This window comes from Geotrypetes seraphini, chromosome 1 (genome assembly GCF_902459505.1).
Source record: "Geotrypetes seraphini chromosome 1, aGeoSer1.1, whole genome shotgun sequence".
NCBI classification, from domain to species: Eukaryota; Metazoa; Chordata; class Amphibia; order Gymnophiona; family Dermophiidae; genus Geotrypetes; species Geotrypetes seraphini.
In genome coordinates, this window is record NC_047084.1 from 443,241,692 (window position 1) to 443,257,517 (window position 15,826).

Here is a 15,826-nt window from a genome sequence, read left to right on the forward strand (position 1 = left end):
CCCATTCCCCTAGTTTGTTCAAGTCCCTTTGCAATTCTTCGCAGTTCTCTTTAGTCCGAGCTCCACTAAATAGTTTGGTGTTGTCGGCAAATTTTATTATCTCACACTTCGTCCCTGTTTCTAGATCATTTATAAATATATTAAATAGTAGCGGCCCGAGCACCGAGCCTGCAGGACCCCACTCGTGACCCTCCTCCAGTCCAAGTAGTGGCCCTTCACTCCTACCCTCTGTTTCCTACCCGCCAAACAGTTTCTGATCCATCTATGTACGTCTCCTTCCACTCCATGGTTCTTCAGTTTCCGGAGTAGGCGTTCATGGGGCACCTTGTCAAAGGCTTTTTGGAAATCTAGATATATGATGTCTATGGGGTCTCCTTTGTCCATCCGTTTGTTAATTCCTTCGAAGAAGTGCAATAAGTTCGTTAGGCACGATCTCCCCTTGCAGAAACCATGTTGGCTGGTTATCAGAAGTTTGTTTCTTTCAAAATGTTCATCAATGTTTTCTTTTATCAGTGCTTCCGCCATTTTCCCCGGAACCGAGGTCAGACTCACCGGTCTGTAGTTTCCCAGGTCACCTCTTGATCCCTTTTTAAAGATGGGCGTAATGTTGGCTATCTTACAGTCCTCTGGGATCATGCCTGTTTTCAGGGATAGATTGGAAATTTGCTGCAGTAGTTCCGCTATCTCCTCCTTTAATTCCTTCAGAACCCTTGGATGGATTCCGTCCAGACCCGGGAATTTGTCAGTTTTTAGTTTTTCTATCTGCCTGCATACATCTACAAGGCTCACTTAAGAACATAAGAACATAAGCAGTGCCTCCGCCGGGTCAGACCATAGGTCCATCATGCCCAGCAGTCCGCTCCTGTGGCGGCCCAAACCTGTCTGAATCACCAGAAGGGGCCCCCTTGATTTCCCATTTAAGTCCTATCTTCCCATCGAAGTCCTAACCCTCCGGTCTTGCACATGCACGACCTGGTCGGGTTTCTATACTTAATTCCTGGATACTTCTCTCAGTATCCCACGATCCCTTTATCCCTCAGGAATCCGTCCAATCCCTGTTTGAATCCCTGTACCGTACTCTGCCTGACCACTTCCTCCGGTAGCGCATTCCAAGTGTCCACGACCCTTTGGGTGAAAAAAAACTTCCTTGCATTTGTCTTGAACCTATCTCCCTTCAGTTTCTCCGAATGCCCCCTCGTACCTGTTGTCCCCTTCAGTCTGAAGAATCTGTCCCTATCCACCCTCTCTATGCCCCTCATGATCTTGAAGGTCTCTATCATATCTCCCCTGAGCCTCCTTTTTTCCAGAGAGAAGAGCCCCAGCCTATCCAACCTCTCGGCGTATGGGCAGTGTTCCAGCCCTCTTACCAGTTTCGTTGCTCTCCTTTGGACTCTCTCAAGTACTGCCATGTCCTTCTTGAGGTATGGCGACCAATACTGAACGCAGTATTCCAGATGTGGACGCACCATCGCTCGATACAATGGCATGATGACTTCCCGCGTCCTAGTTGTGATGCCCCTCTTTATGATGCCCAGCATCCTGTTGGCTTTTTTCGAGGCTGCTGCGCACTGTGCAGATGGCTTCAGTGATGCATCCACCAGCACACCCAAGTCTCTCTCAAGTCTGCTGTCTCCCAACAATGCCCCCCCCAATTTATAGTTGAACAACAGGTTCTTTTTCCCTATATGCATGACCTTGCATTTTTCCACGTTAAAGCGCATTTGTCATTTGTTTGCCCAGTCTTCCAGCTTCTCCAGGTCCCTTTACAGGTCCTCACACTCCTCCCTGGAACTAACTCTGCCGCACAGTTTGGTATCATCTGCAAATTTTATAACCTTGCACTTTGCCTCCGTTTCCAGGTCATTGATAAATATGTTGAAGAGTAACGGCCCCAGCACCGATCCCTGTGGCACACCGCTTGTGACTCCCCACCAGTCAGAATATTGACCCTTTACTCCAACCCTCTGCAGTCTACCCGACAACCAGTGCTTGATCCATCTGTGCACATCCCCTCCCACCCCGTGTTTCCACAGCTTCCTAAGCAGCCTTTCATGTGGCACCTTGTCGAAAGCCTTTTGAAAATCGAGGTAAATGATGTCAATGGGTTCCCCATTGTCCACCCGACCGCTTATTCCCTCAAAGAAGTACAGAAGGTTCGTTAAGCACGACCTTCCCTTACAGAATCCGTGCTGGCTTGTTCTCAGTAGGCCATTTCTCTCGATGTGCTCACAAATGCTGTCCTTGATCATAGCTTCCACCATCTTCCCTATAATTGAAGTCAGGCTCACCGGCCTGTAGTTCCCGGGGTCACCCCTCGATCCCTTCTTGAAGATAGGTGTGACATTCGCCAATTTCCAGTCCTCTGGTACCTCTCCAGTTTTCAAGGATAGGTTGCATACATGCTGGATTGTGCCCGCTATTTCTTGTCTCAGTTCCTTCAGAACCCTTGGGTGGATCCCGTCCGGGCCCGGTGATTTGCCGCATTTTAACCTGTCTATCTGTTTGAGGACATCCTCCTTACTTACCTCTATGTGCTCCAATTTTTCGGCCTGTTCCCCACTCGTGAGCTCCTGTGAGTCCGGTATATTAGATGTGTCTTCTCTCGTGAAAACCGACGAGAAGAACGCGTTCAACCTCTCAGCTGCCTCTTTATCCTCCTTAATCACTCCCTTCCTGTCCCCATCGTCCAACGGCCCCACCTCCTCTCTCGCTGGTCGCTTCCCCTTTACGTAACTGAAGAATGCCTTGAAGTTTTTCGCCTCCCTGGCCAGCCCCTCTTCGTATTCCCCTTTTGCTTTTCTAACCTCTAACTTCCATGGATGTTAATTTTTCTGCTTGATTTCCATTGAAGAATTGCTCAGGTTCTGGTATGTTGGATGTGTCTTCATTTGTAAATACAGATGAAAAGAACATGTTAAGTCTTTCTGCCACTTCTTTCTCCTCCTTCACCACTCCCTTCCTGTCTCCGTCGTCCAGCGGTCCCACCTCCTCCCTAGCTGGTTGCTTCCCTTTAACATATCTAAAGAACGGTTTGAAATTTCGTGTTTCCCTGGCTAGCCTCTCTTCATACTCTCTTTTGGCTTTTCGAACCACTCGGTGACATTCTTTTTGATACTTCCTGTGCTCTTTCCAGTTCCCCTCAGTTTTGTATTATGTATTAGTATTTGTTTATTTGGTTTTATATCCTGTCCTCAAAGAACTCAGAACGGGTTACAGTTTACATTCAAAGTGTTACAATATATGTACATGGGTTTTCTGCTGTGACATGCCTTGTGGTTACATTTTCTAAAAAGAATTCTATTTTAAGCCTTTTAGAGGATAGATAGAGGCAAATTCTAGTAACACCCTCCCCATTTAGTTTGAGATCTTCTTTTATGAGAAGGGGGGAGGGTGCTGAAAAGTTCTCAGCCCATCCAAGAAGGGAATGATGTGGAGCCATGAATTCCACATATTCACCCCTAAGTTCAACACACTTGGCATATTGTGTAACCCGTACAAAAAATATTCTGGTCACAAAAATACTGCTCCATTAGTGAAGTCGCCTCCGAATCACTTGAAAATTGTTGTCCTTTCAAACTTTTTTCAAGGTTTGGAAACAGAAAATAGCCAGATGGAGCAAGATATGATGAGTAAGGTAGATGATCTATGCACTGAAACCCCAAATGCATCAAAACATCCATTTTGCCAGTCATTTGAGTAGGTGCATTGTCTTGCAAAAAATGAACTCCTTTCTGCAGCTTCCCTCTCCTTTTTTCTTTCAATGCCTCCTTTAATTAGCACAGCAAGTTACAGTAGTATTCTGCATTAACTGATTGGTCCCTTGGAAGAAAGTTGGTTATTACAACACATTCCTGATCCCAAAACACTTGACCTTGATCTTTCCTGCTGACTTTTGGGTCTTGACTTTTTCTTGCATTTTACTGCTTTTCTATGTTTTATGATTTCATTTTCTGTTCTCAATAAACATGAGAATTTAAGTTCATCTACTCTGCTCTGCCGGCTTTGGTTTGCTGGAGTTTTGTTTTGTGATTTCTTCTCTTTACAGTGGAGTATTAAGGCTTTTTGCTTGTTATGATTCTTGAATTTTCTTGGCCTTGGAAAACTTGAGTGCCGCCATTGCATGGACTGTTGTTTTGTCTCAGGATCATAGTGATATAACCATGTTTCATCAATAGTAACTAGTCATTCCAAAAAGGTTGACACCAGCTCGCTGAAAAAGCTTCTAAATCAACTTGGAAATGTCCACTCAACAATGTTTTTCATCAGCATTCAAACATTTTAGCACTCACCAAACTGCCAAAATCAGGTCATGGACATGGTCAACAATTTCAGGAGTTGACACCGTTTGAGGCCTCCCAAACCTTGCTGCATCTTTGGTCTCAAAATCTCCACATTGAAAGTTTGCACATCACGTTTTCACTGTGGAGTATGATGGGCATTTGTCACTCAATGTTTGCATCATACATTCATGGATTTCCTTTAGAATTTTCTTCTGCAGGCATAGGAGCTTCATGACTGCTCAGAATTCCATATTTGAAAATTCTGACGAGAACCAAAACACTATGGAGAAGGTGATGTTCAAGATACAGACTTTATTGAAAGTACAGTCCAATAATCCACATGAAGAGATACCTAGGACCCAAGTTATTGGGGACTATGGACTCAACACGGTCCTAGGTATCTCTTCATGTGGATTATTGGACTGTACTTTCAGTAAAGCCTGTATCTTGAACATCACCTTCTCCACAGTGTTTTTGTTCTCGTCAGACTTCTGTTTCTATGGAGTATCAAGGATCAACCTTTTGCTTACGTGATATTTGAAAATTCCACACTTTTCATTGACATGGTTCAATCAATGATCTGAAAGTGTCAAAATATAGCTTTACAATTCTGCAAATTGGCACTTTGCAAAATAAAATAACACTCTTTTCAGCTACAGTGGTATAATAATGCTCAGAATTTAGGAAGTTGGTTGGGCTGAGAACTTTTCAGCACCCCTTGTATCACCTCTCTGTGGTACAACCAAAGTCTGTCATAATGATTTTGTCCTGTCTACTAACGATATATTCCAGCTTCCAGTCACAGGATGTGACAACCTGTGAGACTTTTTGTTATCCAAAGAAGTTTTTTAAAAGTTCCTCCTCTATATTATACTTCATTTTCTTAGGTAGAACAGCATGTATGATCCCTGTTTAGTTCCCCTCTAGTGCTCATCTTTTCCCATGTTCTGCCACAATATTTTGTAGTAATCTAAATAGCCAGTATTAGTGTTGCTGATGCCTAAACATCCATCCTCTTAGGTCCCCTGCAGGCTTGGCTATTTAAGCACCTGTATTTTCATTAGGACTGCTAGTTATAGAATTTGCAGGCTACCAGACAAACAGCTGCTAATTGATTCCACTATCTCCGATGGTCTCAGACCTGGTCACGTGGGTGCCTGTATTACTTCTAGGCAATGTTCTCTAAAGGACTGAGTTCATGTGAGCAACATTTTTTTTTTCATGAGCAAAGACTGAGTTGATGTGAGTAAAAATTTTTCTTTACTCTGATGGTATTATACACACTGTACATTACAAATATAAATAAAGAATAGAAAAAAAAAGATGATTTTTTTATTGAAAGGATTTAAAACATTTTTCAGTTAGCTCTCAGAGGCCAAGACCTCCTTTCCCAGGTCAAGATAGTTGGTCAGAAATGTATCAAAATTGGTTCAATGAAAAGATATTATTTTAATTCTATTTTCTATTTCTATTTATTAACCTTTATAAACATAGGTACTACACTACTTTATCCTGAATTAAAAATACAATTCTTTTTCCTACCGTTGTTTTCTGGCCATTCACTTCTCTGGTTTCTGCTTTCCTCGGTTTTAAGTCTCTTTCCAGGATTTTTCTCTACTCCTTTGTCTTTCTGCTGTCTTCAGTTTATTTATTTTTCTATTTCTGTGTCCAGATTTAACTTATTCTTGCTAATCTAGTCTTCAAGTTCCCTCTTTATTTATGGCCTACCAGCAGCTTTTCATCTTTCTTCCACACCCTGACTCTCCTATTTTACTTCCTCTTATTCCTAGTCTTTCACTAACTCTGCCCTCTACCCTTTCCATACAGTGTTTGCCCCTTATATCTGCGCTTTCTTTCTCCTTCCATCATCTCCCTCCTTTCTGTCTCTCCCCCTCCCAAATATCTACTCATTTCTCTCCCCACTTCCATCCAGCATCTGCCCCTTCTATACAGTATCTGCCTCCTCTCCATACACTCTCTCCACTTCCATCAGTATCTCCCTCCCATGTCTCTTCCCCCTTCCATACTGTCTGCCCCTTTCTCCCCTTTCACTTCTCCCTTCCATCATCTCCCTCCTATCTCTCCCCATTTCCATCCAGGCTTCTGTCTCCCTCCTTCTAAACAGTTTATTTTCCCCTCCCCTTTCCATCCAGCATCTCCTCTCTCTTTTCTTCCATCCTCTTTGTATCTCTTCCCTTCCATACAATGTCTGCCCCTTCTCTTATCTTCCCTGTACTTTCTAACCTGCATCTCCACTTTCACTTCCCCTGTTCCATCATCTGCCTCCTCTCTGTACCCCACCTCACAATATCTGCCCTCTCCCCTGTTCTATCTAGAATCTGTCTTCCCACTTCTATACAAAATCTACTCCCTCTCTCTCCCCCACCCCAAACCATTTCTACCGGCTTCTATCCTCTCTCTCTTTCCACTCTACTTCCACCACTGTCTTCCTCCTGTCTTCCCTACTCCTCTCCAACCAGAGTCTGACCTCTAGCATCCCAACCACTTCTGCTGCTTTCCTGAAAGAACAGCAGTGGTGGAAAACTGAAGCAAACCAGCTGCGGGACATTCCCATACATATCTGCAGCTGCTGGCTTTGCCCCAGAAGAAATGATGTCTTAGAGGGTGGGTCGACAGCTGCAGATATGTATGGGAATGTCCCGCAGACTTCAGTCATATCGCCTCTCATCTGTCTCTTTTCCAAACTGAAGAGCCATATTCTTTCCTCATATGAAAGGCATTCCATCCCCTTTAATATCATGATCACTCTTCTTTGAACCTGCTCTAGTTCTGCTATATTTTTTTTTTAGATAAGGTGACCAGAATTTAATGCAATACTCAAAGTGAGATTGCACTATTGAGTGTTATAGAAACATTATAATATTCTCAGTCTTATTTACCATCCTTTTCCTAATTCCTAGAATTCTGTTTGCTTTGCCACACACTGGGTAGAAGATTTCAGCACATTTACACCTAGAGATATTTTTCTTGGGTGCTGACTTTTAAGATGGACCCTAGCATCTGCTAACTGATTTGGATAATTCCCAATATACATAGTTTGCATTTGTTCACACTTAAAATTAATCTGCCATTTGGATGCCCAATCTTACAATTTCCTAAGGCTTTCCAGCAATATTTCATAATACACATATGTTTTTTTGATTGGCTGATATTAAGATTCCACGATTGAAACGGCTGTCTTACCAGAGGGCACAACCTGAGCACCTCCTTCAAAAATCTAGCTAAGTCATAATGCGAGGTCAAAGAGCCCTTCTCCACTCGGAATCTAGAACAGGATAGTCCAACTACCTGCATTTTGAGGGATCCCACTGCCAGGCTTTTTTTGAGTCCAGCCTGCAGAAACACCAGCACCACTGACATTGGAGTCCTTGAGAGATCCACCTTGTCCTTTTCAAATCACTGCTGGAACTACTTCAAGACTTTTGCAAAGGCCACAATCATTGTTGAGTTCTTTTCTCTAAGAAGGGTAGCATTGACCACCTCCAAATAACCTTTCTGCACTAGGGCTGCATGCTCGAGTAAGACCAAAGCATTCTGGACATTCCATGGGAACTGGACCCTGAGACAGGAGATCTGTATGCACCAGCAATTTGAGACCTCTATCCATTTGACGGCACACCAGGTCTGCATACCAATCTAGTGCTACCATGATTACCAACTACAGATGGTTTGCTATCCTCCGAATGACCTGGCCTATCTTGGGGTAAATATATAAATATATACAATAGTCCCAGTTCTGGCCATGGCTGAACCAGGGCATCTAGATTGCTGCTCCTTGGCTTGAATCTGTGGTAAAAGAACTGATCTACTTTCTTGTTCTCTGCCAATGTCATGAGGTCAAATGTCAGCTGTCCCCATCGGCACATTATGCAGTCGAAGGCCTTTTGGGACAGTGACCACTCCCCCAGGTCTAAAGGTTGGGACTTGTATACCGCCTTTTTTTTTTTTTTTTTTTTGTAATTTTACAACCACACTCAAAGCAGTTTACATACAGGTACTTCAAGCATTTTCCCTATCTGTCCCAGTGGACTCACAATCTATCTAATGTACCTGGGGCAATGGAGGATTAGTCTGCCGGATGAGATAGTCAGCTTGAACATTGTCTACTCCCGCTACATGCAATGCTAAGAGCGCCTACAGGTGGCATTCTGTCCAATGGAACAACAACTTGGCATCGTAGCACCTGGAGACAGTGCTATACTGTAGGAACATGCCTCATCAAGAAGTCCAAAATTTGACTTGAGTGGCTCAGGAAGAAAGACCCAGCCTTCTCTCTGCTGAAGCATTATCCCAAATACTCCAGGCACTGGGCTGGCTCCAGGTAATTTTCCCAGAAGTTGATAATCCAACCCAGGTCCTACAACAGCTGTACCACCTGGGTCACCACTCTTTCTCCTTCCATCTTGGACGGGGCTCTGATCAGCCACTTGTCTAAGTAAGGATGTACCTGAATTTCCTCCTTAGGATGCCTAGTGACGCCTAAGTGGAGGCTCCCTTCGACACCTATGTTTAAAAGTAAGCATGGCTATGGACGGAGAATAGTCGTGGTTGACTTAAGTATTGTTAGGTATCTGACATAGGCACCCCCAAATTAAGCAAGTGAAAAGCTGGTCTAAAGGAACGGTGCCTATGTCTAGGACACCTATCAATGCCTAAGTCTGTTTAGGTACTGCTAGGCGTTAGGTGCGATTCTATAAACGGCAACATTTTTTTGATTGACAACCACACCAATTGGTGATGTATATAGAATCTAGCCCTAACTGTTTGAACTAAAAATTGATCACTCAGTCTGGGCCAGGACTCCTTCAATTTGGGGCTCTTTAACCTGTTTCTCTCTTCTTTCTGTTAGAGTTCTGTCAGGTTGGATAACTGTTTTCACTATCTTAAGTAGCCCTGAGCTCATTAATTTGGGGCAGACAAATTAAACAAATGTTGAATCTCTTTCACCCAATTCTGTGGTCTAACATATTTTTTGCTTTGAGTCTTTCAATTCAGCTTCTCATGAGTCTGCCCTCCATTAGATCTTCATAGTTTGATATGTGACTTCCAGTTTGTGTGAGTGCTTTTAATTTGACCAACTTATGTTCTGCTAAAGTTGTTAAATTCCTTGTAAGCTCTATGCTGGTTCTTCTACTCTGTGGTTCTTAAACCTGTCCTGGGCGGACACCCAGCCAAGTTGGGTTTTCAAGATATCCCTAATGAATATGCATGAGGCAGATTTGCATATAATAGAGGTAGCAGGCATGCAAATCTGCCTCATGCATATTCATTAGGGATATCTTGAAAACCTAACTGCCTGGGGTCCCAACCCCCACCCCTCACTTGCACTTATCTTGAAAAAGTATGTAATCTCTCTTTGACTGGCTACCATTTGGAATAGTGTAAAAAGGATGACCCTTATTATAATGTTCATGACTCATATTACAATATTTATTATCCTTATCTGTTTTATGTTATGAATCACTTTTGAGATACTGCCAACATCAGACATTAGGTGGAAGAAATGCACTGGGCCATTCTGTGACTGTAATATTTCTGCAAAGTAAGGGCACAATGCCAGAAATGCTTGCCAATACTCCAGTCACTAGACCCCCACTTTGAACAACTTCAAAAACACTTATGCACATGAACTCTTAGATATCAATGAGAAAAAGGATCAATACAAGAAAAATATGCATCTATTATTTATAGTGGAAAATTGCTTTCATATTCATAAGGAAGTTATGGAGAATGGTTGCAGAAATGAAGGAAAGCTCACATGCATGTAGAAGTTAAAGAAAAAAACCCTCTTCCATTTTGCATAGTGTCTTTCCCTTACTGCCTATAAGCATCACTTCACACCAAGGAGAACCATGTCCTACACAAATACACAATTGCTTGCTTTGTACAACTCTGAAGTTGCTCTGCTTTCTCCACCCTTCTTTCCTTCTCCCTTTTGGATGGAAGTACCGTCATATTTTAATACTGCACTTTACAGAGGAACTTAACATACAACAGAGCAAGGGATGGGATAAAAAGGAGCTCATCTGCCTTTCAGAGGGGCTCGTTAGTTTCATGATGACACAGCTCCATACAAAAGGATGTAATTTGATAACTACAGCATATGCTCATACACCCCTTAACTACACCTACCCACTTAACACAGTCTCAAGCTCAAACCACCTGAGAACAGTATTCAAAAGTACACAACTTTAAAAATTGTTTTACAGCTCAGGTGAGCTACTGATTTACACCAGTTTCTCTGAGATGGTCTTATACCAAAGTTCAAACTCCTGTTCTACTGTCTGGAAATCCTATATCACATCTGTCAATGATCTAATAGTTAGAGTAGCAGACTTAGAGACAAGGAATCCAGGAATTTGAAGATGCAAAGAATCTAGGGATGAATTCCACTTGGTCCAGGTGAACCAAGCTTGGGATCACTTTAATCAAACAACGTGCCAGAAGTGTGATGAGAAGCTTCATATCCTGATTGAGGAGAGAAATGGAACTATTAAGAGCCCACTAATTTGGTGTGCCTGCCAGGTTTTGGGAGAACATAACACTGTTCCAGAAGCAAGTGACATCCCAACCCCTGAAATTCAGCGTACATAGCTGCCATTGCTTTCCCACCTGGAGTTATAGAATTCATGACCCATCCCATCGGGGCTTGGTGCTTTAGCAAACTTGAGAGCACTTATTGCCTGCTGAATTTCTTTTACTTCTATGGGTACATTAATTATGTCTAACTGAGCAGGTGTTAATACAGGATAGTACTATTTAACTAATAAATTCATCCCACGTCGGCAGAGGAGGGGAATGGATTGGGCTGGTGTGAAAGAGTTGCTCCATCCTCCTGATGCTCCTGCTATGTGCCGCCATTAGTGGGAGCTTGAAGGCACCAAACTTAAACACAGGTCAGCTCCATTGCTACCAAGATACCTAGAATTTAATTCCCTATCCAAAGTAACTTGGTCAGACCGCCTACTCCTAGAATTTACCATATTCTTGAAAGAGATATCAATACCCAAACCGACCCGCCGAGTAGCCTCTTATTATAGAAACAAAGTAGCCCCTGAATCATACTGGAATGAAATAGATAACTTATTACTATCCCATCCCAAGACTTCCTTGACCATTGGAAAACTATCAGTGAACAAATCCTAAACAAACGAGTCCACTCAAATGCAGCAAAAGCTCTCTATACAAATTCTCATGGGAGTATATTGACTTACACAAAGGTTCAGGAATGATGTGCCTGTCTACTAGAAAGAAATCGGAAGCAATGATTAAAGAAATAAAGTGCATAATAGATGAGAGTTAAATACTGTATTAAAATTTTTGTGTAACGGTTTGTTTTTATGTTGTTCTTTTGTATATATTCTGTAACCCGTTTAGGTATAGGCAAGATATAAATTAAAAAAAAAATCAATCAAATAAGGTAGGTACCTAATCTTCCCTTGGATAAACATAAGATATCTGTTTTTCCAACTAGAATCATCCAGATAGCTTTAGCTGGTCAGCCCTAAAAATCAAGGCTGACCAGCCAAAGTTTGTCTCCTGAGAAAACTCCCAATGCTACCAGTGTGGTAAGTGGGGGTGGGGGTGGGGCGGGAAACAAAAATCTGAGTTTGTACAGCTAATTCCAAAATAGTTGCATAAACCCATTGAATATTGACCTCAGAAATGTTGCCTAAATGATTACACACACAAGAACAAAACATAAGAATTGCCATACTGGGACAGACCAAAGGTTCATCAAGCCCAAAATCCTGTTTCCCAACAGTGGCCAACCCAGGTCCCAAGTACCTAACTAGATCCCAAGTAGTAAAACAAGTGTACAGAATATCCATAACTATTTAATGTTTGCTCACTAAATTTTATTTTTACATTGTAGTCGGCCTTTTGCAGAATGTGGATGGGGCAGAAATTGAGTTTGACTAAATAACTTTGAGGCTGATAGTCAGCCAGTTTGGTTACCAGCTAAAGTTAATTGCTGTCACAGATGTTTATCATCATCTATAGTTTCAACACAGCTATCCATATACTGCCGTGCAATGGCAAAAAGAAGCAAGTGCTTCAGTAAAGATAGGCACTCGCTGCTTTTTACCATTGTAGGGTAGTATACAGTAAATAACAGTGCTTAATGTGGAAATAGTGTACTGACAGCACTATCACTGTCTATTTAGTTTAGGCCTGTTATTCAGAAAGCCTAAAAAATCTGTATGATTATCCTTTTAGTGACTGAAATATGTTTTTGATCCATCTTGCCTCTCCCCATGTTATCTGGTCGACAAATCTATGGATAATATTGGCCATTTATCAATTTGAATGGCCCAGTATTATCTGTATATTTTTTTGAAAATACACAAATAGTTTAATTATGCATTTTTTGTGGCCACTGGTGAACACAAAAGTGCTTTAGAATAGCGACCCTTATACTTACAGATAGATACATTTAAGGCTTCCAATAACAAATGTATTTTGATTTTTTTTTTTCACAGAAAAGTTTAGCAGTTTTACAGAAGCAATTGTTAGAATTCACGCAAAGATTGCACACAACAGAAGTGGAGCGTCGTTCACTACGTATGGAACTTGCAGAGCTAAAGTCCAATGCAAATAATTTCAAAATAGAAAATGACAAATTGCATCATCTGCAAGAGGAAATACAAGCATTGAAACAATCTGTAAGTACCTGTTTAATATATCTAGAAAAGAATTTACTTTGCAGATATTTGACTTTTAATTTATAAAAGAATCGTTAAAATATATACAGTATTATACTAGACTGCTGCCATCTGTGTGTCTAAGGATCATATTTTTGCTGAAAGGAAAGCTGAAATATTAGCTCTATTTCTTTCTTCTGAGCAGGGAGACTAGTATCACTAATCTTTATGGTAGGGGTCAGTCTGGATTCCAGTGATTACCATACTATATGGTTTAATAGAAATACTGGCTCAGAACTAAACTTTCCTTAGCAAAGCAGCAGATGAATCCAGAGACCAGTGGGTATAGCTCACATCGACCAGCAGGTGGAGATAGAGAAACTGATTTACAGTTGGGCTGATAGCCTGGTGTTCCTCCTGTTGAATCAGTTTTGCTCTATCTCCCAGCAGGGGTGGAGCTATCTCTCTAGCTCCTGGACTTGGACTGTGCCTGGGGCTTTGGTGGTCATTTCTGCTCCTCTGTTGAGCCTTTGGCTCTTCAGCAGGACCGGGGTGCCTGGCTGTGTGGTGCCGGCTTTAGGAGCTACACCTGGGCCCTCCCAGGTCCCTTCTCCACCCTTCCCTCCGATTGATTGAGGGGTTTCTTGCTTTCGGCGGTGTTTGTTTCTTCATTCCAGTTAAAAAAAAAAACAAAAAAAAAAAACATTCGCTCCTTCTTGTGCTGTGCCGTTTTGAGGCGGCTTTCAGGATCGATTACCAGCTTTATCCTTCCTTCAAGGGGAGCGGGGTTTACAGTGTGGTGAGTTTCTTTCTTTCATTTTCCTGTATTCCGCCTCGAGTGTCGGTGGGCGGCGTCGGCTTCTCCGTGTAAAAAAAAAAAATAAATAAAATTTTTTATTTATTGTATTTGCTGGACCGGGTAATGGCAGAGGAATCTCGTCAGCGGTGTTCGCGCTGTGGAAAGCGCAGGACGCTGGCGGGATTTTGCTCAACCGGTTGCTTAGATTCACCGACCGGGGATTCATTTTTACAGGCTTGTGAAGTGGCCATTTCCCGTGTCCGGGAAGCACGCTCGACGTCCCCGCTCCTCAAAGTCGACTCGGACTTGCGGCGGGGCTCTTCCGCGGCTGAGGGGGGATCGGCAGCGGGCGGGGAGTCGGAAGCGCTAGAGGAAGCAGAGGCTCCGCTCTCCGGCGCTGAACAGGTTAATGCGGCGGCAGTTGGCCTGGGATCGTTCACACCGGAATTTATTATGCTTATGCACAAAGCTTTCATGCTGCAGAGCGGTCAACCTGTTCAACCGGCCCCGGTGAACTTTCCGGTCCTGCCTGTGCCCTCTACCTCTACTGTTCTCCATACAGTTGATACTGGGGCGTCTGCTGGTGAGGTGATTTCTCCTGTGAAGTCGCCGGTTCTTAAAAAGCGCAGACTTGCGACTGCGGACGTGGGGGAGCCTATTGTAGTTTCCTCTTTTTCTCTTCCGGAGTCTTTAGAGGAAGGTGAGGTAGGGGATTGGGAAGAGGAGGATTCCCCGAGTAGAGACGTGGATGACCCTTCCGCGCTCCGTCTTTTTCATAGAGAAGAACTTTCTTCCTTAATTTCAAAAGCGTTGCAGGGTTTAAACATCTCTCAAGAAGATGCTAAGGTGTCGGGAAACCCTCTTATGGCTGGTACTCGTAGGCCGCCTAAGTCGTTTCCAGTGCGTGAAGCCATGCAGGAGCTGATTTCGGCTCAATGGGAAACGCCGGAGGCCGGTTTAAGGGTTTCAAAGGCCATGCGGCTATTGTATCCGGTGGACCCGACCGAGCTTAAGAAATTTAAGTTACCCAAGGTGGATGCTCTAGTGGCCGCTGTTACTAAACGGACTACCTTGCCAGTGGAAGGGGGTGTTACGTTAAAGGATGCCCAGGATAGGAAGATTGAATCTTCACTGAAATTATCCTTTGATGTGGCTGCAGTTACCTTACAGGCCGCAATTTGCAGCTCTTATGCGGCGCGAGCCTGTCTGCAGTGGTCTCAAGTGACGGCGGATAGTATGATGGAGTCTGGGGGTTCTGTCCCTTCGGAACTGGCGGATTTGGAATCGGGTTTGGCTTATCTGGCTGATTCCTTATATGATATTATTCGCGCTTCTGCTAAGCAGATGTCGCTTTCGGTTGTTTCTCGTAGATCTTTGTGGCTCCGTCATTGGGCGGCAGATGCGGCATCCAAGCTTCGGCTTGTGAAACTCCCTTTTAAAGGGGGTTTATTGTTTGGGGAGGATTTAGATAGATTGGTGAAAGATTTTGGGGATTCCAAAACTCAGCGGTTACCGGAAGATAGGCCTAGGCCCCCTTTGAAGTCCTCATCATCTAGGCCCCGGTTCAGGGATATTAGGAGATACAGGTCCGGTAAACCATTCTTCAGATCCGCATCTAGATCTTTCCCTTCTTCGGGACCCAGGTATCAGCAGAAAAGTTCCTTTCGTACGACAAAACCTCCTTCAGGTCAGCCAGCCCGGGCCCCAGCAAGTCGCACTCCACAATGATGGGGACTTGGCTCCCTCCGCTTTTCCCTTAGGGGGACGGCTGTCGGCGTTTTGGGCGGAGTGGGCCAAAATCACGTCAGATCAGTGGGTGTTGGACATTATTCAAGAAGGGTACAAGTTAGAATTCGCCTCTCCCGTCGCCGATTCTTTCTTGGTGTCCCCGTGCAATGGGGCGGCCAAGGGAGACTCGGTTCGCTTCACTCTTCAGGTGCTCCTGGATCTGGGGGCAGTGGTGCCGGTGCCACCGGAAGAGGTGGGCCGCGGCATATATTCCCTGTACTTTGTGGTGCCAAAAAAGGGGGGGTCCTTCAGGCCGGTGCTGGATCTCAAAGGAGTCAACAAATTTCTCAGTG

General features: G+C 43.5%; 1 protein-coding gene across 4 annotated transcripts in view; it reads left to right on the plus strand.

Moving 5' to 3' along the window:
* The window catches only part of CCDC171 (coiled-coil domain containing 171), a 608,461-nt gene that overhangs the window by 281,172 nt on the left and 311,463 nt on the right, over positions 1-15,826 (plus strand). For all 4 annotated transcript variants that reach the window (XM_033920389.1, XM_033920380.1, XM_033920408.1 and 1 more), the window contains exon 19: positions 12,785-12,967. In XM_033920389.1, coding sequence (XP_033776280.1) covers positions 12,785-12,967 — 183 coding nt within the window. The remainder of the gene's footprint in view (positions 1-12,784; positions 12,968-15,826) is intronic.